General features: G+C 34.1%; 1 protein-coding gene across 2 annotated transcripts in view; it reads right to left on the bottom strand.

Annotated features, from left to right (window-relative positions):
- The window catches only part of Dok (docking protein homolog), a 161,187-nt gene that overhangs the window by 26,762 nt on the left and 107,560 nt on the right, over positions 1 to 26,865 (bottom strand). Inside the window, exon 2 of one of the 2 annotated variants that reach the window (XM_073979171.1) lies at positions 11,413 to 11,548. The exons of the other annotated variant lie outside the window; for it this stretch is intronic. Within the exon in view, the coding sequence (XP_073835272.1) occupies positions 11,413 to 11,445 (33 nt within the window). The 5' untranslated portion in view covers positions 11,446 to 11,548. The remainder of the gene's footprint in view (positions 1 to 11,412; positions 11,549 to 26,865) is intronic. 2 annotated transcript variants of the gene reach the window in all.

The following is a 26,865-nucleotide window of genomic DNA, read 5'->3' as shown; positions in this document are numbered from 1 at the left end:
CACCCGTATATCCTGCTTTGGAAAGGATACTATTTATAATCAAGTATAATGCCTAACTAGGCTTGCCTTCAACAAGTTAGTTTTTGGAAGCTTGCTGTCTACTAGAGTCGTAGATTTTACGCATAAGTCATTATTATACATTTCAGATTATATTTACCACTGTAAAATTTGGCGGCCCCTTAAGGACATCCGCATATCTTCTGTGTATGGAAGTTTATAAAATCGTGATGAAATTTCCACTCTTGACATCTGTAAATGCTCCTCCCTTTAGGAAATGCCGTTTTTAGAACTTCTTTGTAAATTGTCGTGCGCAGTTTGGGTGAAATAAATCAACGCCCAAGTCGCACATATTTAGTAACGCGTTCCAACACAACAAAAACGCCTTTATCGCTACAGAAACAATTTAGAAAGTGATCTTCCATTCAGTTAACGCGAAATCAATAGTTATATTGTCATGCGATTATTTGCTTGATGAGGAGAGTCCTTAATAATTATGAAGGACTTGGGCGTCAATTCCTTTCACATTGAGTGCGTACGAAAGGATACGATGTATTCGAATGAGCCAAATTTTTTACTTAAATTTTTGACTTTATTTTGCTTTCGTTGTATAATTCTTTTATAAATCGGACATGAATACAAATGAATGACTATATTTAGTCAAAACACATGAAACAAAATATAACAAAACTTCAACACTTCATATCTTGTATAAATCGGAAATGAATGAAGATTGAAAAAAAATTGGTAGGGGATTATATTCAAGTGAGCGGCAGTGTATGGTTTTATGGCAAATTTTATGATATGTTCTACATTATTAATTCAAGAAGTATGGATATGTAAGGTGCGATTAGATCAAATACTACCGAAGATATTTTTCAGAAATTTAGAAATTGGTAGCAAGAGTTACAAAGGTGGAAAATTGCTAGACGTTATTTCAGCTATGGCTCGAACGAGAAATTTCAGCTTCACATTTTCTGCAATACCAGCCAGCAGGCTCTACATAGTTGCCGTAGTATACTAGATAATTGAATCTGGACAACTCATTATTAATTCAATACACATGACAACTCTTTTTCTATGCTAAAAATTCTCTCTTTCCATCGGTCTATCTATTTTACTTACTAATTTAGCATTCGTTACATTTTTAGTAACTTCCATTTTACTTACTATTAATGTTTAATTTGTTCACTTCGATTTTAAACATCAATTAGAAAAGAGCGTTCAACTCCATTTTTAAAATCCTTTTATATCTTTGTTGTTACTATTTATTAACTAAAGTTGTATTTAATTTAAACTTATTACACGCGTGCAAATTTTCATTTCAAATACACAACAATATAACCAATTCGTTATCACTCCAGGCAGTAGTGATGGCACTTCGTTTAAATGAAACGATTGTAAAGAGTCACGAAATTTGGAACCTTAAAACGAACTTCTGGAGTGATTCACATAGTGGATAAGCCGGGCCATCAGCAATATAAAGAGCACGTGTTGCGTGATTACAAAAAAATTAAAAAAATGGGATCTATTACCGACTATTGCGATATCTTCGTTATTTGGCCAACTGCGCCAACCTGCTTTACATCATTGTAAAGATGGGTTTCTACTTTCATAGTCTGACTTTGCTTTTGGAAAGTCACCCACCAAAGCTGTGATATTCGTCATTATAACTAAAATCGCAAAAATTAAAAGTTGGGTTTAATTTGTGCTATTGCGATATCTTCGTTGTTTGACCACCTACTACGACAACCTCCATTACATCGTTAGAAAAGTGATATTTTCTACTTTCATTAACAGGTTTTGCTTTTGGAATACCCCTTATGGATGCTGAGATATTTGCTTTGGAAAAAAACGTTTAATTTATCTCCAAATAAGTTTTTTGCCCATTCCGACCCCTAAATATAATCCGACCATCAACAAAATCAATAGGCTTCTTCCCCTTCGAGACCCTCATCAACACCCAAAATTTGGTGACGATCCGATCAAAATTGCGACCTGTAGCGTGATTACAAGGTTTAGATGGACAGACGGACGGACGGATGGATACACACAGCTACACCACTATGAGGGAAGGGGAATTATATTTTGTGTCCGTCCGTCCGTCCCACCGTCCGTCTGTCCAATCACGCTACAGGTCGCAATTTTGATCGGATCGTCACCAAATTTTGGGTGTTGACGGGGGTCACGGAGGGAAAGTAGCCTAATGCCTTTTTTCCAAAACGAATATCTAAGCTTCTATAAGGTTATCGTAGGTGGTCAAACAACGAAGATATCACAATAGTCGCAAATAAAAACCAACTTTTCATTTTTTCTATTTTAATTACAATGACGAATATCACATCTTTGGTTGGGGACTTTCCAAAAGCAAAACCTGGCTATGAAAGTAGAAAATGCCATATTTACAATGATGCAAAGTAGGATGGCGTAGGTGTCCAAATAACGGAAATATCGCATTAGTCGGTAATACATCCCATTTTTCCATTTTTTTTATCAGACCTTCACGAAATTTTAGGAGTTAACGGGGGTCCCGGCGGAAAACGAGACTACTGATGTTGGCGATGGCCAGATAATATTCAGGGGTCGGAATGGTCAAAAAACTTATTTGGAGAAAAAGTCAAAGTTTTATTACAGAGGGAATATCTCAGCTTCTAAATAGGTACACCAAAAGAAAATCCTGGCAATGCAAGAAGAAATTATCACCTTTACAACGATGTAATGTAGATTTTCATAAAAGGTCAAAAACAACGGAGATATAGCAATAGTCGCTAATCCAACACAAGTTTTCATTTTATCTACTTTAATTGAAATGACTAATATCACAGCTTTGTTTGGGGACCTTCCAAATGAAAAGCCTGACTATGAAAGTAGAAAATCAGATCTAGAGGAGTCGTAATGGGCAAAAAACTTGTGTTCAGAAAATTCAACGTTTTATTCATATCCGAATATCTCCGCTTGTAGTAAGAGTAGTATTCCAACGGCAAACCCTGTTAATGGAAGAAGAAAATATCACATTTACATTAATGCAAAATAGGTAGGCGAAGGTAGTCCAAAAAGGGAGATATCACAATACTCGGTAATGCATCCAATTTTTTAATTTTTGTAATCACGCTGCAGGTCGCAATTTTGATCGGATCGTCAGGAAATTTTGTTGCCTAATGGGTCCCAGAGAGGAATGAGTTCGACGGTAGTCAGATAATATTCCCTAAAAGAAATGTTTACCCGTGAAAATCGTATGCACAGGGGTCCGAATTCTGACCGAAAGTCATATGGCGTGGCTGACGTGTTCTCTGACCGAAATTCGGATGAAAGTCGGAAGTTTTTGCAGACTTTCGGACCGAATTCGGTTCGTATGAATTTCTGATTTATTAACCGACGTTCGGACAGATATCGGTCCGAATTCGGAAGTAAAGTCTTCTGAAATTCGGAAGTTTTGGTCTGATAAACTATCGTATGAATTTCTGATTTATTTACCAGCATTCGAACAGAATTTTTATTTTTTTATTTAAAAATGTTAATGCATGAAAAGATAAAATCCCTGCATCTAAATGTTTGTTCATCTACATTTTAAAGGTTTTAATATCATCTTAGGCTGTAAATGTTCGTGCCCCACTTGGTAGGAAAAACTAACAGTGGAGAACAACAAATTTATCAACAGGATCTGTGAAATATGTAACACAATTGTTATTAATATATAAAATACATGTATTCACATGTAAAAGTTAATATAAATACTTAACTTTGGCAATATATATGTATAAAACATATGACTTTCCACGGAATAGTGTTGAAGTTTGACGAAGAAAATCTTTACTTTCATTAACTTCATAAAAATAAACAAATACAGTGACTGTCACTGAAAATGATGCAACCTGAAATAAAATATGTATACGTCGATAACTTGGAAACGAGTTGAGATTTTTTAACAATTCAAAAAACAATTTTGTAGGCTAAAAAGTTGTCTTTAAGATGGCGTACAAAAATATTCCATTTGCAGTACCGTTATACTAAAATTTTACCGGAAAACATAAATTGGCATTTTTGAAGTGAGCATTAAAAATGATGCACCACAATAATCGATCAATAATTTCCAAATGTTTCGCTTTTTCTGTCATTTTAGTACTCAGAATGGTTAAATAATTTGTTCCCTACCGTTTTCAGTAGTTTTGTCATTGTTAACGTCAAAGTTAACTGCTCTGGTCACCCTATTTCCAATTTCTAATTTTTAGCTTTTTCCTAAAATTGTATCTCTCTCTTTGTACTAAAATGCATTATTCTCTTTTCTTTTGGTCTTTCCTTGTTCCTTGATTGTAAATAAAATCACGTCTTGTCTAACCAACAAACGCATTGTTCGTGGTAAGAATTGTTCCAAAATCCTTAAAATTTCTACAAAATAAAATCCAAATTGTTCACTTCCTTCGCTGAAAAAATCTTGTGTTTTTCTTTTTCTCTTCTTTTTCATGCGAGTTCAAGTGGAAATCCTTTCGAATCCAAAGAAAGTTCTCCCACATTTTGCACCAACTAACCATCCCATCTATTCTAGGAAAATCCCGAGTTTGGCATTTTCATTTTGGTCCATTCGTACCGGATATTTGGATAGGTGTTGCTAAAAATTCACAAACTTCATCTGTTTATTCCATAAATCAAACAAGGTATGTTTGTGCTTTATTTCCAAAGTGAACAATAGTGCATTAATTCAGTGTTCAAGTGCGTTTTGCCGACGGCAATTGGTTTTTTCATTTTTTTTTTCAACGCACAGTGTTCTATATTCAAAGTGTAGATTTCTGCAATTTATTTTTTCAAAGAACACTTCACTTTTCAATTCAAATTCAACAATAAATTTTGGTGGAATATTCTTTTCTTTCCTCTTTTTTGCCGAGAATATTAGTACTAACTCCCTTGGTACTAGTTGTTTGTGTGTTATTTTCTTATTTTTCGACCTTCGATCATAATTCCATTAGTGTTGTTGCTGTTAGAGTTCTAATTTCAATAGCCTCCTAACAGCAGAACCATTCGTTCTCACATAACACACATTCGTACATACATACATTCCTTCCACTGTTTGCTTGTTGGTCTCTGTTCGTTCGTTCGGCCAACCAACCAACCAGTGTCTCTTGGTGTTCTCTTTACTTGTGCGTACACCCTACAGCAAGCCCGTTTGTATGGTCGGACTACAATTTGTGTGTAACATCTATATATATATTATTACGTATTAACGTGTATATATACGAGGTGTCGAGACACTTATTTCTTTCCGATTTGTGGTTCACCATATTTCCGCTAGGGGGCGCTGTATACATACAAGAATATACAGGAAAACTTAATTTCTTCATTACTTTTTCAAATATTGCGGAGTTTTCATGGTTCTTTTTGGACATTCATATACAGTGTATTATTTTTTCTGTGTGCTTATCACTAGTTCGCCTTACAACCAGTAGAGGGCGCTCTTCAAATACGAAAATCCATAAAAACCTTGATTTTTTCGATAATTTTTCAAATATTTCTAATTTTTCTTGGCACGTTTGGGATATTCCTATACTATATATTGTTTCTTCGTTGGTGCTGACTCATAGTCAGCGTTGCCGACAGTTTTTGATCGGAAATCGTCAAAAAAATCGTCAAATCGTCAACAAAAATTGGAAAATCGTCAAAAAATCGTCAACATGGTCTGAAACTAGGTTTGTTTACCGTTTTATGCAATTTTTTCGCTGATAGTTTGTCAATGAGACTGACAACATAGAATATACAATCCACAGCAATAAATCCAACCCAATCTCTCTTAAATATAGCTCTATAACCGCTCTCAGAAGATGATAGTTTTCTCTATGGTTTGGAGGCAAAACTTTTAATAATAATAATTTTTTAGTTGGCATTGAAAAAAGAACATGTCAAAATTTATTAATATGAATGATATTTTTTAAAATAGAGCCATTATCGCGGTTTAAAATGCCGTCAAAGTGAGAATTTCGAAGAAAAACTAAAAAAATATATTATAAGGCATATTTCAATGCATTTAATATCGCGGAAAAATAAACCAAATATAAATATATGTAAAATGGAATAGATTGGCAATTGCGAGAGGAATTTATTTAATATATAATATAGATTAAATATTTTATTTTTCTTAAACTCACTTCTATAGACTTATACTAAATTGGCCGTGATTTTGTCACCAAGAACACATTGCTGAAAGTCATCTGCATTGGTAATACCAGGTTTCAAAACCCGATTTTGCCTGTTTTTTTGATATTTATCAGATTTTATAAGGTTACTTCTCAATAAAAAGTTTTAAAATTGTGTCAGTTTGGTTTGAGAAAATAAATAATGAATATAAAAATATTGTTGTTTACAATTTCATTGCAAGTAAAATAAGACAAATTCTTCGTTATATCCGTGGTTATTTATAAACGGTGCGACAGTAGTAAGCTTTATTTTATCTCTCTTTTGCATATTAATCATTGACACGGTTCAAAGGAGTACTAAACTCGTCTTTATTAACTTATGTTCAAAAAATATACACAATTGTAATAACAATTCGTATGAAAATCTACTAGCGGGGACAAAATTGTTGTTACTTACTACCGTGATAGTTTTCAACAGTTTATTGTGTATAAGAAAACTAATAAAAATGGCATTGGAAGAAATAGCTTTGTTCGTTATATACGTATGTTTGTTTTATCTCACTTTTACACATAAATAATTTAAAAAGTTAAAAAATCCTTTAAATCTGCTGTTATTAATTTTTGTCTCAAAAAGAGGGCAAATTACTTATAGTGCAATGCAGCAAGGTATAGCTGGGTACTCGTTGCCAGTTTTGAATGCCAGCTTATAGTTAAAATTTCGCTTCCTTGACAGAGTGACCGTTTATGTTTGTCGATGTAAATCGAAGATGAGGCAAAAACTATAAAAATACCTGTATTCCAGATATGTGCCTAAATATAGCCAATCCGTCTGGAAATTGCTATAATACATTAAAAAAGCTCATAAAATCGAGTTTGGAACATTTTTTTCCTTAAAGTCTATCGTGAAATTTTGGCCAAAATATAGATGTCGCCTTTAATTGCATGCAATTCTGGTTTACGTGAAAAATCGTCATTTTGGACCATAAAATCGTCAAATTGTCATTTTTTAATTTCGGGCCAAAAAATCGTCAAAATGACGATAAATCGTCAAATTCGGCAACATTGCTCATAGTTCCTTCGACCGTAGCTAAGGGCGCGCTGCAAATAATAAAATACATAGAAAAACTTAAGTTTTTCATCCTTTTAGCCAAATATTTCAGGTTCCTTGTTGTCCTTTGGGACAGTCACCCTCTGTCTTTATTTTCTACGCGTGAACTCATCAGTAGTTCAAACTATTACCGCTAGGTGGCGCTCCGAAACTACGAAAATACAAAGAAACCCTTAGTTTTTCAATATTTTTTTTTGGAGATTTTCAGAGGTTTTGCTGTTTTTTGGTTATTTGTCAACTGTCTTTGCTGACTTTAGTGGTTCTCATCCGTAGTTCAGCTTTCCGCCACTAGGTGTCGCACCAGCAAAAACTACGCTCAAATCTTAATTATTTCTGAATTTTTCCAAACTTCTTCCAGATTTTTTGTTACATATTCAGAAATTTCATTTGAATTCTGTGACTCCAGCTGTTTTTATAGTAGAAAAGCGGGAAAATCTGTTTATTTCTTTGGAAAGAATATCCTTTTTTCTACCGTTTTCCCTAAAATCTACATAAATGTGTTATTTCTTCGTTCTATTCCTTCCTAGTTTCACTATTCTTCATTTTCCCGGATAAAACTTCTAGAGATCTTATTTGTTGGGATCCTCTCCGAGAGTTTCTACTGTCGCCAAAATGATACTAGCAACGTTCCTATAGGACACCTTTAGGGGTCCAGCAGCAATGACAATTTCATGGTTAGGATTTTCTTGATTCTTTTCGGGGCAGATGGTTCTTCAGATTCTACGATGGTTTAGCATCAAAACACGACCTAGACCTCATTGAAAATATATTGAAATGCAAAAACATTGACAAACAAATATCAGAAAAAGGAGAAAAAGGAGAACTGATGAATCCAAGTGGCGTTGGACGAAACTAGTCTTCTCTGCCATCCCCTAAAGTAATCCACTTTAACTACATCCCACTTTAAACTGGTTGTTTTTAAATTTGAAAACAACAAATATGAGATTAAGCTTGACTTACCTACAAATAGTAAGTAGAAAAAGGAAATAACAAAATGGCAAATAATCTGTGGTATCTTAGTCCTGAATTAGTTGGACCAGCATTGTTTGATCCGACAGTGCAAAACGCCGTAAAGAGCCAAAAGGCGACAAAAACCTTAACAAAGTAAAGATAGAAATTTCTCCAGAAATATTCGATCCAAACTTACGAGAAAGCAACTGCCGAAATTCCTAGAAAAAGGTATACTTGGCATAATTAAAAAGACTTCTTGTTGTTCAAGAGATTAAACATTAACTCCGCATTTCCAGGAAGCGAGGTGTTGAGCTCATCACAGATTACAACCAATTAGTTACAAAGGACGAACAACTAAAACAATGCGTTCCCCAAAAAGTCAGCTGTAACAGGTAGCTATAAAAGCTCTAAAATGTAAAAGACATTTGTTTTCATTCCAAAAATTGATAAAAAAGGAAGAAATGTTATATAGACTGCATTTTCGCCATAACGTGTACCTAGTCACGTTTTTCGGGACATTGACTTTATTATTATTTGTTTTTGAACAGAATGGTCTTAAGTTAAATGCATAATACAGGCAAATAGCTTTAAATGTTCCACAGATATGGGTCGCCGAAGTCGCCAAATAGCAACAAAAAAATGTTTCTTGTTGAAAAACAAGAAACAAGGGAACTGATGAAGATCTGTGGCGAGATCTGAAACTATAGTATTCCCTGCCTTACCCCTTGGTAAACATCGCCATTTTTTCCCACTAATAAATTAAAGTTGTTTTAATAAAATATTAAAACAACGACTATGGGATTAAGCCTGACTATTTGGAAAAGCAAAATCGAAATTTTAATAACTTCGAGGCCCCAGTAGCAGGTGTTAACATATTCCAATTGTGGTCAAAGTTTGGCAATCTAAAATCTAACAAAACTAAAAGGCTAAATAAATCCGACATCGAATTGTTCCCTTTGAGTTAAAACCAGCCTAAGCTAAAAATTAAGACAACGAAAATATTGAATTTTACATGAAACCTTTAATATTTTATCAAATTTTATATTTTTGCATACATAGTTTAATAATAAAAAAATGGTATTACATTTGTTTATACCCTACATGTCTATATCTTACACCCACACTGTCGTAAGAGGTATCAATAACATAATAATCTGCTAAAAAATCGACGTTAAATGGCCAACAATCTTAATTTAGAACACTTTGAAGATTTTGGATGATTTTTCCAACTTTAATTGACAATTTTACGACTTTTATGATGAATTACGGCCAAACATTGTTTGCATATTTTTTGCATATTCTGTATATTTTTGCATATTTTGCACATTTTTGTATATATATATTTATATATTTTTTATTTTTGCATATTTTTTGAATGTTTTTGATATGACCCCAAATATCGAAAAATTGACCCAAAATCTAAGTCCAATCGGATAAGAAATAAAAAAACATGCAAAAATCCGATGTCTATTTATTAATAACATTTTATATTTTTCAACTTAACATAATCATATTTAAGCCGATAGCCTTTGATGCTAGTGCTTTGTAATTATAATTTTATTATAATTTGTTACTATAATAAACATTTTAAATAAATAAAGAATGACAGTCAGGCGGGGCCGACTTTATTATACACTACACCATTGTGAATAATATACAGTAAGCGTCAAGATAAAGTTTACACCTCTCGAAGTCTTTTTGATTGCATTATTATACCGACATAGAGATATTATACGTATAAGATATAAATGTAGCTTTTTTAAGTATTTACTGGTGAATTTAAATCCCGAAAATATTAAGCCCTTCCCAGGTTTCATTGGTGAATAAATGAAGATTACCAAAGTAACCCAAAATTTGACGCGTCAAAATAAAGTGTACACTTTTGCCAATCGTAAGGATTTTTTTAACAAAATGAAGGCATATTTTGGCTTTTGAATTTATTTTTATCACATACGATCCTACAAACAATAAAGCAACGCGCGTTTTGCTGTAATCCGGTGATATTTCCCCCCCATTGGACCCGTGGCACCGCTTTCGTGTAATTTTGGCATAAAATAGGCCTCTATTTAACATTCTGTCAATTTTCTTCGGTAAGTACTCAATGGATTTGGAGTCTAAAGACTTCAATGAATGATCCGATATTCATAGGAGTCAAATATAGCAACAAGTTATTCACAAATATGGGCGAACGCTGCAGATCACTGCCCATATGTTAGGTAAACCTTTGGTATTAGCCCCACTACTCTAGACTAGGGTCTTTAATATCGTGTCAATATGAGTGGAAGATATTGATCTCATATCCCTGAATCCATAAAAGTCATTTAGCCGGACCCCGTTACTGCCATACACCCCCTGTACATATAGGAGACTTTATATTTTTTTAGTATATTTACCACATTCCCATCATTGAAAGCTTCGTACACATTACTCGAAATTTTTTGTAGTTTTTTGGCGAATATTCCGTGGGAAAATATATTTTTTAATAGTCCCGACAATTTTCACACATTGTGTCGCAAAAAAATGGCAAAACTGTAAAAAAATATGAACGAAGATTTTAACGTTAACGCAATCAAATATTATGAAGTCTCATGTATGTTCGGGTGGTACATGACAGTAGCGGTGTGGGGTTCAGTTATATAAAAACAATATCTTCCACACATATTGACACGATATTAAAGACCCTAGTATAGAGGAATGGGGCTAATACCAATGGTTTACGTAACATATGGGTAGGGATCTGAGGCGTTCGACTATATTTATGAATAAGATGTTGCTATATTTGACTCCTATGTATGTCGGATTACTCATTGAAGTCTTTAGACTTCAAATCCATAGAGTACTTACTTTTAATTTTTAATTTATTTCAAATTTGGTAACCAAGCCTAGACTACTCAAGTTAGACTATATCATTAAAAAATAAAATTTGAACAAAAGAAAAAACCACAAGGTTCTATTGACACGATATTAAAGACCCTACTATAGAGGAATGGGGCTAATACCAATGGTTTACGTAACATATGGGTAGGGATCTGAGGCGTTCGACTATATTTATGAATAAGATCATGACAGAACTACCAGGTAGTGGTATCACACCAGCTGATAGAATATGAAAAGTCAAATCCCTTTATAAAAAAACTAGCAAAGTGCCCGCTACTTCGTATGCGTTAAATATACAAAACAAATAAACAATATATAATATAGAATGATGGAAACATTTTGTGTACTAATACGTACCACTTTAGTTCGATTTTCGTCACTCCTACACATCAAGAGCAATCCACATTTTTTGAGATATTTTAATTGAGGTTCTCAGCGCAAATACGGCCTAACCCAACAACCGCCATCCTCATTTCCAGCTCTATCTGTTCCCCTAAAACCAATTATAGAACTATTAAGTACTTTACATGTAAATACATAAATACGAACCTCCTCCTATTATTTCAAAATTCCCTTTACATAATAACAAATTGTACCAAATCCTGTGTCATTGACAACTTTTCGTATATTTATGGCACATATTTCTTAAATCGAACGTTATAAGCAAATGATAACAGTAATCTTAATTCCAAATCTCACGAATCCAGATCTATCCGTTCATCCAATACAAAACCATTTCGTACCCCTAAGTGTACCTAATTCCACATTTTAGGATTCGAGCGCTATAATTTCACCCAAATCCTAATTGTACAAAATGTAGTACTTTTTGTAAGCATAAGTACGCAATTCCAAAACTAAGTACGCATTTCCAAAACTAACCCCAACCGTAATATTAACTCCAAAATTCCAGATTCCAGCTCGAACCGTTCGCTCAAATCCAAGTTGTGCCAAATATACTACCGTTTAGTACTTTTCGTACATATAAGTACGAATTTCAAAAACTTCCTCAATCCTACATCCCAACAGTAATCTTAATTCCAAACTTCAAGATTCCAGCTCTAGCCGTTCGCTCAAATCAAAATTGAACCAAATTTAGTACTTCTCGTACTCATAAGTACGAATTTCCAAAACTTCTTTCATATCTCAATCCTACACTCCAACAGTAATATTAATTCCAAATTTCTTGATTCCAGCTCTACCCGTTCGCTCAAATCCAAGTTGTACCAAATTAAGTACCGTTTAGTAGTTTTCGTACATATAAGTACGAATTTCCAAAACTTCTTCAATCCTACACCCCAACAGTAATCTTATTTCCAAACTTCAAGATTCCAGCTCTAGCCGTTCGCTTAAATCCAAATTGTACCAAATTTAGTACTTTTCGTACTCATAAGTACGAATTTCAAAAACTACTTCCATATCTCAATCCTACACTCCTACAGTAATCTTAATTCCAAATTTCTTGATTCCAACTCTATCCATTCGCTCAAATCCAAATTTAGTACAATTTAGTAATTTTCCTACCCATAACTAAAAATTTCCAAAATTTTATCAATCCTACAATTCAACAGGTATTTTAATTCCAAACTTGAGGATGGCAGGCTACATCAGATCCCCGAAATCCAAATTGTACCAAATTTAGTACCATTAAGCACTTTTCGCACCCATAAGTACAAATTTTCAAAACTACCACAGTGCTATGTTCATACAATAAGCATAATTCCGAATTTCAGGATTCCAGATATATCCGATAACTCAAATCCAAATTTGGTACCATTTAGTACTATTCGTATCCATAGTACGAATTTCTAAACCTACCTCTGTCAACACTCCAACATCAATTTTAATTCCGAATTTCACGATTCCAAATGTATCCTATCACTGAAATCCAAATTGTACCAAATTTAGTACTATTTACTACTTTTCCTACCCATAACTACAAATTTCCAAAACTTTATCAATCCTACACTCTAACAGTACTCCTTATTCCAAATCTCGGGTTTCCAGCTATATCCGTTCACCAAAATGCAAACTGTACCAAATTTGGTACCATTTAGTACTTTCGTACCCATGAGTACGAATTTCTACAACTACCTCAATCCTACACGCCAACAGTAATCTTAATTCCAAATTTCGGGATTACAGCTGCATCCGATCACAGTAGTCCAAATTGTACCAAATTTGATACCATTTAGTACTTTTCGTATCCAAAGTACGAATTTGCAAACCTCCCTCTTTGAACACTCCAACAGCAATTTTAATTCCGAATTTCACGATTCCAAATGTATCCCATCATTGAAATCTAAATGGTACCAAATTTAGTACTTTTCCTACCCATAACTAAAAATTTCCAAAACTTTATCAATCCTACACTCCAATAGTACTCCTTATTCCAAATCTCGGAATTTCAGCTATATCCGTTCATCCAAATCCAAATTGTACCAAATTTGGTACTATTTAGTACTATTCGTACCCAAGAGTAGGAATAACCACAACTACCTCAATCCTACACGCCAACAGTAATCTTAATTCCAAATTTCAGAATTACAGCTGCATCAGATTACCGTAATCAAAATTGTACAAAATTTAGTACTTTTTTCCCAAAGGTCCGAATTTCCAAACCTACCTCTATCCAGCACTCCAAAAGTAATCTTAATTTCGAATTTGAGGATTCCAAATGTATCTGATCACCCAAATCCAAATTGTACCAAATTTGGTACCATTTAGTACCTTTCGTTGCCATAAGTACGAATTTCCAAAAGTATCCCAATCCCACACTCCAATAGTAATCTTAATTCCAAATTTCACTATTCCAGCTCTATCCGATCACTTAAATTCATATTGTACCAAATTTGGTACCATTTAGTACTTTTCGTACCCAAAAGTACGAATTTCCAAAATACCTCTATCCTACACCCCGACTGTTATCCTAATTCTAAATTTCAGGATTCCAGCTGCATCCGTTCCCCCAAATCCAAATTGTACCTTATTTGGTACTATTTAGTACCTTTCGTACCCATATGTACGAATTTCGAAAACTACCTCCATATCTCAAACCTATGCTCCAACAGTAATAGTAATTCCAAATTTCAGAATTCCAACTTTATAGGTTCGCCCAAATTCAAATTGTACCAAATTTAGTACCATTTAGTACTATTCGTACACATGAGTACACGTTTTCAAAACCACCTCCTTTATCAACTCATCTTCTAAACCTTGATTTTCATTCCAAATTTCAAGATTTTAGATCTATCCGTTCACGTAATACCAAATAGTACTAAATTTAGTAACTTTTAGTACTTTTCGTACACTTATAGTTCGAATTTCCAAAAACCATTTGGTACACCTTTCTAACTCTCCATCAGTGAACCTCATTCCAAATTTCAGAATTCTAGCTCTTCGCGTTTGCCTAATACAAAGGGTACCATATTTAGTACCTTTTAGTACTTTTAGTACAGTTCTAGTTCGAATTTCCAAAAATCCAGCCTTATCTGACACCTTCGGACCAAGAGTGACCCTCACCCAAAATTTCAAGATTCTAGCTTTAGCCGTTTAGTCTGGGCGTTGATTATCAGTCAGTCAGTGAGTCATCATTACTGAACCCTTTTATAAGTATAGATTATTTTTGTTGTAATTTCCCCAACAACATAAAGAAAGTTTTGACATAACATATTCAACATTTTACGATGCCACTACCTGGGTAATTGTGCCATGAATAAGATGTTGCTATATTTGACTCCTATGTATGTCGGATTACTCATTGAAGTCTTTAGACTTCAAATCCATAGAGTACTTACATTTAATTTTTAATTTATTTCAAATTTGGTAACCAAGCCTAGACTACTCAAGTTAGACTATATCATTAAAAAATAAAATTTGAACAAAAGAAAAAAACCACAAGTTTTCAAAAAAAAAATGTAGCATTAAACTACTCCGTACAATACAAATAAAATAACACAAGGGAAATTTTTAGTGATCACAAGTAAGCAAAGGCTATAATCGGGACGGAGCCGACTATGTGATACCCTACACCACTACCCCTGTGCATAAGATTTTCACTGGTATACATTTCTTTTACGGAATATTATCTGACTACCAACAAACTCAATATGCACATTCCTCTCGGGGACCTCCATTAACCACCAAAATTCCCTGACGATCCGATCAAAATTGCCACCTGTATTGTGATTACAAAAAATGGAAAAATTGGATGCATTACCGACTATTGTGATAGCTCCCTTGTTTGACCACCTTCGCCTTCCTATTTTACATTAATGTAAAGGTGATATTTTCTTTATCCATTGACAGGTTTTGCCGTTGAAATACTCCTACCATAGACAAATTATCGTATAGACAAAGAAATACTCATGTTATGTGCTGTCAACCGACTCAAACAGAAAAACTCAAAATTGTTCGACGGCGATTTTTGGGGAAAAAGGAAAGATTTTCTTCTATATTTGCAGATTTGTAGATGTAGATTTCGTCAAAAACTAACCCCATACAGTTTTTGTTAGAACAAAATGTGTATAAAATCGTGTTTATTGGCATTTTTAATTGAGTGGTTCTGTGAACAAACTCAATGTTAACAACATTGGTGAGAGGATTTCTTTACCTATTCAATTAATTTGTCTATACCCCTACTAGGAGCTGATATATTCGCATAAGAATAAGACAACATAAGTTTTCTGCCCATTCCGATCCCTCCCAAACCATCACCAAACTTAGGGTTTCTTCCTCCGTGGGACCCACATCAACTCTCAAAATTTCGTGACGATCCGATCAAAATTGCGACCTGTAGTGTGATTAAAAAAAATGGAAAAATGGGATGCATAACCGACTATTGCGATATCTCCGTTGCTTGGTCTTCTACAAAAAACCTACTTTACATCGATGTAAAGGTGATATTTTCTTATTTCATTGCCAGGCTTTTCTTTTGGTATACCCCTTAGCTGAGATATTCGCTTTGTAACAAAAAGTTGACTTTTTCTCCAAATAAGTTTTTTGGCCATTCCGACACCTGAATATTATCTGGATATAACCAAAATCCAAACCAAATATCAACAAAATTTCATGACGATCCTAACAAAATTGTGACCGGCAGCGTGATTTCTAAAAAAAAATGAAAAATGGGATGCATTACCGATTATTGATATATCTCCGTTATTTAGCCACCTACGCCAACCTACTTTGCATCATTGTAAAGATAGGATTTCCTTCTTTCATAGCCAGGCTTTGCTTTTGGAAAGTCCCCAAACAAGGCTGTGATATTCGCCATTATAATTAAAATTGAAAAAATGAAAACATTTGTTGGATTTGCAACTATTGCGATATCTTCTTTGTTTGACCACCTATGACAACCTACTTTACATCGTTAGAAAGGTGATATTTTCTACTTTCATATATTTTGCTTTTGGTATACCCCTTATAGAGGTTGTGATATTTGCTTTGGAATACAACGTTGACTTTTTCTCCAAATAAGTTTGTGGCCCATTCCGACCCCTGAATATTATCCGACCATCACCAAAATCAATAGGCTTCTTCCCCTCTTGGACCTTTATCAACACCCAAAATTTGGTGACGATAGGATTAATAATTCAAATATCATGAGATAAAGCATGCATATAAATGTTGGTCTTAAAAATTACCTTTCCAACACCGACGTCATCCTGGGCAAAACTATTTGTACATTCCTCGTTGATCTCCCAAATGAAAACAATTCGACGACACTCAATGGAACTTACTACTTATATATCTTGTAGACTCTTAATATTAACAAATGTACGGAAACTACAACCAAAAAAATTCTCACGTGGGAGAACGATGTCCAATGTATATAATTTTCTAATGCAAAAATTAACCTTAGACACAACAGATTCAAAAGAAAATTTTTTTATCAATAACTATACCCAGACAATTCATTTTACTTACAACATCTATAAGATTATTATGGACGGAAATAGAAATAGAATAGAAAGAACATAGCCTTCGTTTTGATCGTATTCACACTCAAGCCATGAACGGACATCCAATCTACCAACATAATAACATTGAAATTTATGGAAGTCTGCAGAACATCTAAAAACACAAAATCACCCGTAAACAAAAGTTGAACATCATCAGCAAACGCAAAGGACAATTTCTACTGGCAATACAACTAAACATTAGTGGGATTTAATTTTACCGATTTTTGTCGGTAACAGCAAAAATGAGTTACAGAATCCCACTACAGGTCACTAATATACATAATGAATAACGAGGGACCCATGACGAAACCTTGAGGCACACCACTACTCACAGGCAAAACACTGGACCTACAATTAGCACTACTAACATATTGTTTCCTATAACACAAATATGAACTCAAAAGTCTACAGGCCGAAGAGCAAAACTTGAAATACAGCTTCTCAATTAAGATAGCCTGATTGATCCTCTCGAAGACTTTTTCGAGATCAAGCGACAGGACAACACAACAGCCACCATTACTGACATTTTTTCTTATATTGTCTGTCAGCCCAATAGGCAAAGACGTTGTACTCCGATTACAACAAAAGCCATATTGACAATCGTGTAAAAGAGATGCTTCATCAAAGTATGAAATCATTTGATACTTCATTCAACCATCTTGGACAATATTGGCATAATTGATATCGGCCTTAAGTCACCAGAATCATAATTATTTGGGATAGTTACGATCTTCTCTACTTTCCAATCCGCAGGAAAAACAGTCGTTGTAACAATAGTGTTGACAATATGAACTACAAAAACACAAATATGGGGAAAGGGAAGTTTTTAAATTGAAGTCATCATATCCAATCGCTTTTGACTTAATCATCGCAAAAGCATCATTAATTTCACCGCAGGTGACAGCTCGAAAGCTAAATCCTTCAGAAATACCTTCAGGAACACAAAACACCACCGACGTAGCCAGGGGGGGGGGCCCCATAGGATATTAGCTTTTGTTACACATTTTTTAATTTTTGAGTAAAATTTTAAAATGTTTTAAATTGTTAAAGAAATATGTAAAGTAATTGGAAGCATTACAGAGAATTATTTAACAACATTGGTATACTTATTGTCCAACATATTTGAAAATATAAAAATAATGAACAAGTTAGGCTTTATGAGCAATTTTATGCATAGATCTTGTTAAGTTTTAAGGTGTTGTTTAAGCGTTTAATCGGAATTATAGGCAGACTGTAACCCCCAGTTTTTGTAACTATTTTTTGTTCGTTCGTCTATATTCGTAATAATTTAGGCATCCATATCTCTGCCCCCAGATGACATACGGAACTATTTTTTCGTAGACGCGTTCCATATTTAGTAAAGAATTCCCCATTTAAAAATCAGCGCTCGACGTTGGATTTGCAACTATTGCGATATCTTCTTTGTTTGACCACCTATGACAACCTACTTTACATCGTTAGAAAGGTGATATTTTCTACTTTCATATATTTTGCTTTTGGTATACCCCTTATAGAGGTTGTGATATTTGCTTTGGAATACAACGTTGACTTTTTCTCCAAATAAGTTTGTGGCCCATTCCGACCCCTGAATATTATCCGACCATCACCAAAATCAATAGGCTTCTTCCCCTCTTGGACCTTTATCAACACCCAAAATTTGGTGACGATAGGATTAATAATTCAAATATCATGAGATAAAGCATGCATATAAATGTTGGTCTTAAAAATTACCTTTCCAACACCGACGTCATCCTGGGCAAAACTATTTGTACATTCCTCGTTGATCTCCCAAATGAAAACAATTCGACGACACTCAATGGAACTTACTACTTATATATCTTGTAGACTCTTAATATTAACAAATGTACGGAAACTACAACCAAAAAAATTCTCACGTGGGAGAACGATGTCCAATGTATATAATTTTCTAATGCAAAAATTAACCTTAGACACAACAGATTCAAAAGAAAATTTTTTTATCAATAACTATACCCAGACAATTCATTTTACTTACAACATCTATAAGATTATTATGGACGGAAATAGAAATAGAATAGAAAGAACATAGCCTTCGTTTTGATCGTATTCACACTCAAGCCATGAACGGACATCCAATCTACCAACATAATAACATTGAAATTTATGGAAGTCTGCAGAACATCTAAAAACACAAAATCACCCGTAAACAAAAGTTGAACATCATCAGCAAACGCAAAGGACAATTTCTACTGGCAATACAACTAAACATTAGTGGGATTTAATTTTACCGATTTTTGTCGGTAACAGCAAAAATGAGTTACAGAATCCCACTACAGGTCACTAATATACATAATGAATAACGAGGGACCCATGACGAAACCTTGAGGCACACCACTACTCACAGGCAAAACACTGGACCTACAATTAGCACTACTAACATATTGTTTCCTATAACACAAATATGAACTCAAAAGTCTACAGGCCGAAGAGCAAAACTTGAAATACAGCTTCTCAATTAAGATAGCCTGATTGATCCTCTCGAAGACTTTTTCGAGATCAAGCGACAGGACAACACAACAGCCACCATTACTGACATTTTTTCTTATATTGTCTGTCAGCCCAATAGGCAAAGACGTTGTACTCCGATTACAACAAAAGCCATATTGACAATCGTGTAAAAGAGATGCTTCATCAAAGTATGAAATCATTTGATACTTCATTCAACCATCTTGGACAATATTGGCATAATTGATATCGGCCTTAAGTCACCAGAATCATAATTATTTGGGATAGTTACGATCTTCTCTACTTTCCAATCCGCAGGAAAAACAGTCGTTGTAACAATAGTGTTGACAATATGAACTACAAAAACACAAATATGGGGAAAGGGAAGTTTTTAAATTGAAGTCATCATATCCAATCGCTTTTGACTTAATCATCGCAAAAGCATCATTAATTTCACCGCAGGTGACAGCTCGAAAGCTAAATCCTTCAGAAATACCTTCAGGAACACAAAACACCACCGACGTAGCCAGGGGGGGGGGGCCCCATAGGATATTAGCTTTTGTTACACATTTTTTAATTTTTGAGTAAAATTTTAAAATGTTTTAAATTGTTAAAGAAATATGTAAAGTAATTGGAAGCATTACAGAGAATTATTTAACAACATTGGTATACTTATTGTCCAACATATTTGAAAATATAAAAATAATGAACAAGTTAGGCTTTATGAGCAATTTTATGCATAGATCTTGTTAAGTTTTAAGGTGTTGTTTAAGCGTTTAATCGGAATTATAGGCAGACTGTAACCCCCAGTTTTTGTAACTATTTTTTGTTCGTTCGTCTATATTCGTAATAATTTAGGCATCCATATCTCTGCCCCCAGATGACATACGGAACTATTTTTTCGTAGACGCGTTCCATATTTAGTAAAGAATTCCCCATTTAAAAATCAGCGCTCGACGTTTGCGCTAAGGCGAGTAAATCCATCTACAAAATTTGACAATTCGTGTGAGAAGAATAATTTTTTTACATCTACAAAATTTGACAATTCGTGTGAGAAGAATAATTTTTTTACAAAAACAGGGGGTAAGTGTTACTTAGGTCAGAACAATAATTTTATTTGTATCTATTGAACGTTTGTAACATATCGACACCTCCAAATAATAGTATGCTAAATCTAAAAAGTGAGTTTTGCAGGAGAAGCTCTCAAAGTGTGGAAATTTTTTTGACCTTCAGTACTATGCTAAGTAAATATTTGCTAAGTAAATATTTCTGTTCGGATTGTCCGATTATTACCAAAATTTGACAGAATTTAAGTTAAAGGACGTTAAATATAAAAATGTAAAGAACTTGAAAACATGCTAAGTCGACTTAGCATACTATTGTTTGGAGGCGTCGATACTATGTCCAATACTTTGGCTTATAAACAACATCCAGAAAAAACATTTTTGCGATATTTTGTTTTTGAAATTTTCTATAAGAGCAATTCAACAATAAAATGTAAAACCGTTGCTTAATCTTTGTGGTTTTAAGTGTTTGTATATTTTCTCTAACAGGTTTTTATAATATATAGCCTAGGTTACCTTCAGGCCATGTAGTGATATACTCTGAAAATTTCAGGAAGATCAGTTCAGCGGTTTTTGATTCCATAAACTTCAAACAAACAAACGTACAAACATTTTTCTACTTCATATATATTGATGATTTACAGTGGTGGCCATTACATTTGCAACAAAATTGCACCTTTTAAGAAATTTAATTTTAAATATTTTTTTGAAAGTAAATTTTTTTGCAATTATTTATATTTCATTGTCTCAAATATAAGAATATAAAAAGTTTTGACACGTTATACAACAAAAAATTTGAAAAATATGGAAATACATAACATGCCTAAAAATTTAATGGTCAAAACATATGCAACTGAACCAAATCCGATGCAAAAATCTTCAATATTTTGTAAAATATATTTTTTTGTTTGATTCAAGTAATTTGTATTTGTTTTGGGAAGATTAAAAGTGAATAAAATTTTGAAACTGATATCATTCATACGTACTTCTTCGAGGGAGTGGCGGGTCGTACGGGAGAAGCATGGATATGGATGGGTCCAAGGGCAACATTTTCAAAACTAATGGAAATGTCTTCACATTTCAGTTGTCAATTTAATCAAATTCAAAGTTTAGAGTCCAGTTGCATCATTTATTTGCAAAAGCCAGAAGTCTGGGCCTTGAAAAACATATGATCGTAGGGATTTGGTCCATATCAGAATGATGGATACTGATGTATTGAACTTACAACGGGCGGTATCATTGGAAATTTTGGATTCTATAAACTTAAAATGTTTTAGAAAGCTCATCAAATGATAACTAAACACCAAAATTGAGTATATAGACACTTCCAGAAAAACGTAATGGATGAACTATAAATAATTGCAAATAAATACTTAATTTTAATTTCAAAAAAAATATTTTAAATAAAATTTCCTAAAACGTGCAATTTTGTTGCAAATGTATTGGCCACCACAGTATTACATATTATTTCCAATCGGAAACAGTTTCTTCTTCGTAGAAATCTCAACAAGTACCACATGACTTTGCGGACAGGAATATACCCTAGCCTGTGCGAACTGAAACTTTCATCTATAGACAGATCGAATAGCTGCTACACAGCCAAAATCCTTAAACCCAAAAACTATGCATTAGGAGATTTTCAGAAATGTTTAGCCATTTTCGGACGTATGAACTTGCAAACAAAATATGGATTTGTATCATTGTGTTGCGGAGGAGGTATAGAGAAATGGACCGGACCCACATAGTTAATTTTGGGAGTAGATCTTATTTTGGGAGTCATTCCTTTTAAAATATATAGCGCTCACCAGTCATTTCAGTTCGCCACAGTATAATTTTCACCTTTTGACTCTAATGTCAGGAAATATGTACTTGCCCACGAAACACAAGGAATACCTTCAGTAAAAATTTCTAAAGATCCTCAAATATACATCAAACTACACTTAAACAACTATTTTAAAGGTTTGTGAGGGAGGTACCCCAGTATGGCCCATTTTCGAGAAAAACTAAGTTTGGAAAAAAATATTACTAAATCCAAAGTTTGGACCAAATCTGTTGCTCCGTTCAAGAAAACTCGCGCATACCACTTTAGCTAAATTTCTTGAAATTTGGGGGGAAAATACCAGAAGAAGAAGACAGAAGAAGAAAAGCACCATCTTCGAATTTTGTATGTATAAGGCTCTCTGAAATATTGCGATAAACAAGGTTTGGACCAACGCAGTATCCGGTTCGAAAGTTGTCGTGCGCAACTACACACGATTGTCTTAGGTGTTCTTTACAGCTTTCGGGCCATTTTCTCTGGAAGTATAGACTTGCCTCTGAAAAACTTGTACGGTAGTAATAGGAGCCCCGGGAACACTTGTTGCAAAAAAGCAAAGCGTTTCCAGAGAGTTTTTTTATTTATTTCATATTTTTTTACTTATAACTAAATTATTAGCAAAAAGGAAGTGAAGCCATGACCATTGAGGTCTTAAGCTTACACAGCTTATCCAGAGAGGTCTTAAACTGCACTTCGCTTAAAATTTTTGAAATACTCTGCGGAAGTTTGTCGAATGAGTAGATCGATATGGCCCATCTTCGAAGTTAATCAAAATATCGCGAAGGCTAAATTTTGGACCGAATCGGTTGATCTGTTTGAGAATTATCGTGCTCTACAGGCATCTACACGGACAAACGGACATAGATAGGTCGATTCCAAGTTTTCTGAAACAGATTTCTTCCAAACATGCTTTCGCCCTAAAGTCATTATTTCGATGAGGCACATTCTGGCTAAAGGCTGAGAGTATAAAAAAATTTAGATTGGCAAAAATTGTGTTTATGGATTTTTGCTAAAAGAATGTATACATGTATAGACCTTGGATTGGGCGACATAATTTCATTTTAAAAGAAGTTAAGACTGGATTCCAGAGTTTCCTTTGTTCCTGATAAATTTATGAGAAGATCCAGAATTCCTATAAGTGAAGTCCGACGATTGTACGCCAAAATTAGTCTATTAACCCAGATATGCCCATTGCTTGATCGTGATCATTTTAAAAGTATTTTTATATTATTTTAGAAGCAAATGTGAAATAATAACAGTATGTTTATATGTTTTTTAAAAAAATTTTGAAAAAAGTGGTTTTTGAGGCCACTTTTGGACACAGGGTTTTATCATATAACTGGGAGTTATGGGACACAAAACATTTGACATATAGTCCAAAGACACCTTTTCGGCATCTAGATAACGTTTTTTCGTAGTAGGCTCCACATCGTGTATGTTTTCGTTATAAAACTACCCAATAATTAATCGGTCATAACGCAAATCATTGTAAAAACTAAGCGATAGGTGGCAACATCGATGAACTAGACCTCAAAACTCAAAAATAGTAGCTCAAAATAATGGAATCACATAATATCCCAAGAGCTACAGATGTGTACTGAGTATATCACCAAAATAAACGGTACTTTGATAAACATAACATATCAAATTAGCAAGAATTTTGTGTGTCCTATATATAGGACGTTGGGCATATCTGGGTTAACAGATGCACGATTTGGCGACAGAATTTGTCATTTACATAACCGCGATTAGGTGCTAGAATTTCTTGATGGATAGACTAACTACTGCTCAGCATTAGTTCTCGGCCTTCAGAAATTCTTTGTGATAAGAAGGCATCGGATTTTTGCATATTTTTGAAAATTACAATGTTAAGATATTTGAAAATTAAATGTTATGATATTTCTAAGGTTTTCCGTTGTATTCGCTTTCTTTGGTCTTACCGAAGTGATATCACTGAATTTCATAACATTCACTGTAGTTGTGAATTATTTGATAAATGATACGCCCAAAAATATATGGGATTATTAATATATTCATTGTTTTGACAATGTATTAACTGTGACATATTGTCAAAAAAGTTATAAAAACAAGATAAAATTGGCTAAGAAGTCTTACGCCATTTGAATTACAAAATAGTAATGAAAATTATTTCATCAGTATAATAGGTCTAAAATAAGGTTTACATCTTTGCTAAATAACACATTTTCGCTAACATGAATTTTCAAAAGTTTGGTCTGGTGATGTTTGCAAAACATCCTCCAATTAGCGTCACTTCTGTCACTTAAAAAGGTTTTTTATCCCAGATCTCTTAGGGACAAACTATAGCATATTTCCCGTGACTTATACCAATCGTTATTTATTCTAACTGCTTTCTTCTTAACAGGAAATGCCGACTGTATGAATCGACGATTGCTATTCAGAATGTTAATTTGATCGTCAACGTCAGGGGTATAAAATATATCATTAAAATAGCGAACACTAATTGTTTCAAGTAAAGTACCAGAATCCAAGCCATAATAATCCACATACTCATAAAAAACTTTTTCAGTACAACTGCGTATCGCGAGAGACATGAAAATAAACGCGTGATCAGAAACTCCTGGACAAGCAAATTGGCTACTGTGTTTCAAAAAATTCGGAGACGGCAACAAGAAATAATCCAACAACGAAGTTGAAGTATGAGCTACATCATAGTGTGGACAATAATCAAATTCAATCTACTACAAACATTCCTAACCATCAAACTTTTGGACATATCAAACATGTTATTATTGTAATATCCCATAATAACCAGCGTACGTAAAAATACTTTAAATAACATTTCCAATCGTTTCGTTTCGTATTTTCCATAGGAACAAAACAAAACGAAACATACCCCACGTTGGCCGAGCTCGCTGTTTAGTTTGGTTTTGTTTACATTCGTGAGTGCGAACAAAACGAAAAGTACTCAACTCCACAAGAGCAGATGGAAAACGGAATAGTACTAAACACATGTGAATAAATAAAAAACGTTTGGTGGTTGATAAAATTCACTGTGGTATGCTGGTGCTAACTTATAGGGTTGTTAAGCAATCACATGTGTATGCCTGAGTGTGTAATTGACCATAACACACAGCAAACGTTTGCCAAACATTCTTTTTGTTTGGGTGGTGAATGAAAAAACTCAGCAAAGCATAGCCGAAGTACATTTCAGCAATCGTACAGTTTTCAACTTTTTACATTGAAAAGTTTGTGGTTTTGTTTTGGTTGTGAGAATGAAACGATTCAGAGAAGCTGAAAAGTTTGTGGCTTTGTGTGATTGGTACGGGAATCGTTTTGTTTGTTTCCGTTCATTGATAATAACAATATTAACATATCGCACAACAACGTCACCAATTTCTTCCTCCAAAACACATATATCACCATGAGGAAGATATACAACACCTACAAAAAAAAAAAAAAAACAAGTTTCATTAACATACAACTCACAAAAAAGATATTCTGCAACTCCAAACGAACTACCCTAATCGAAACTTTATGCTTGATAGATTGTGAAACATATAGCGCAACACCACCAGCTCTTACAGTTGGCCGGCCACACATAACCAGTCATTTGAACTGCATTCGTGTTCACAGAAGGTTTCAACCAGGTTTCAGTGACACCAAAAACATCCAAATAATTCCCTTCAATAATGCTTGTAATTTCATGTATTTTGAATGTGTTGCTATGCAACTTAAAACTTGTGGCATTAATATGGCCAATATTAAAATTATTTCTTAAACAAGATAACTGGGATCACAGAAAAGAATTATCACTAAATATTTCCCCTAATGGAGTGGAAGAAGACATAAAAAAATAAAATGGAAATAAATACCAGGAAATTTAAAATAAAATAAATAACATACTACTACCATAAAACTCAGCTTACGGTTGACCACCCTCAACGACTCGGTTCTGTTGTGAAGTCGGCACTGGATTCACATCATCACGCAACATACTCATACACCGATTGATATCACATTCATCCTCTGTTCCGTCTGGGAGCACTACTAGCACCTAAGGATTATCCTCGCTTCTCAATTTAAAGTTTTGTATTTTTTGGGATCTCCATAGCCTGCGAGAAATATACATCAACTTTGAAGCCGCACGGTTGTGATGGTCATTTAAATAGATTCTACTCCAAACGTAACATCCGTAACATCACCAAGATGCAAAGGTTTACGACGTCTCTGATATCCGGCCATAATGCAATCTCTTATATGCACCGAATTAGATTTCACAAGGACAGAATTGCCCTTAGAAACATAACAGCAGTGATTAATGTCCAAAGGATGCAGCTAAATGCCACACAATGATGTTATTGACTAAAATGGGCCCCTCAAGTCCTTTATACCATCAGACAACCCGCTGATTATTATGTTTGTCCTATTTAGGCGACTTCTTAGGATGTCATTTTCATCAGCTTCTTGCATCTCTACCTTCTTTACAGTAGCATGACAATCGCGA

Source organism: Musca autumnalis, unplaced genomic scaffold (assembly GCF_047663935.1).
Source record: "Musca autumnalis isolate F117 unplaced genomic scaffold, ASM4766393v1 scaffold_3, whole genome shotgun sequence".
NCBI lineage: Eukaryota > Metazoa > Arthropoda > Insecta > Diptera > Muscidae > Musca > Musca autumnalis.
The sequence above is the reverse complement of the archived record's forward strand: the minus strand, read 5'-3'. Positions and strand labels throughout refer to the sequence as shown.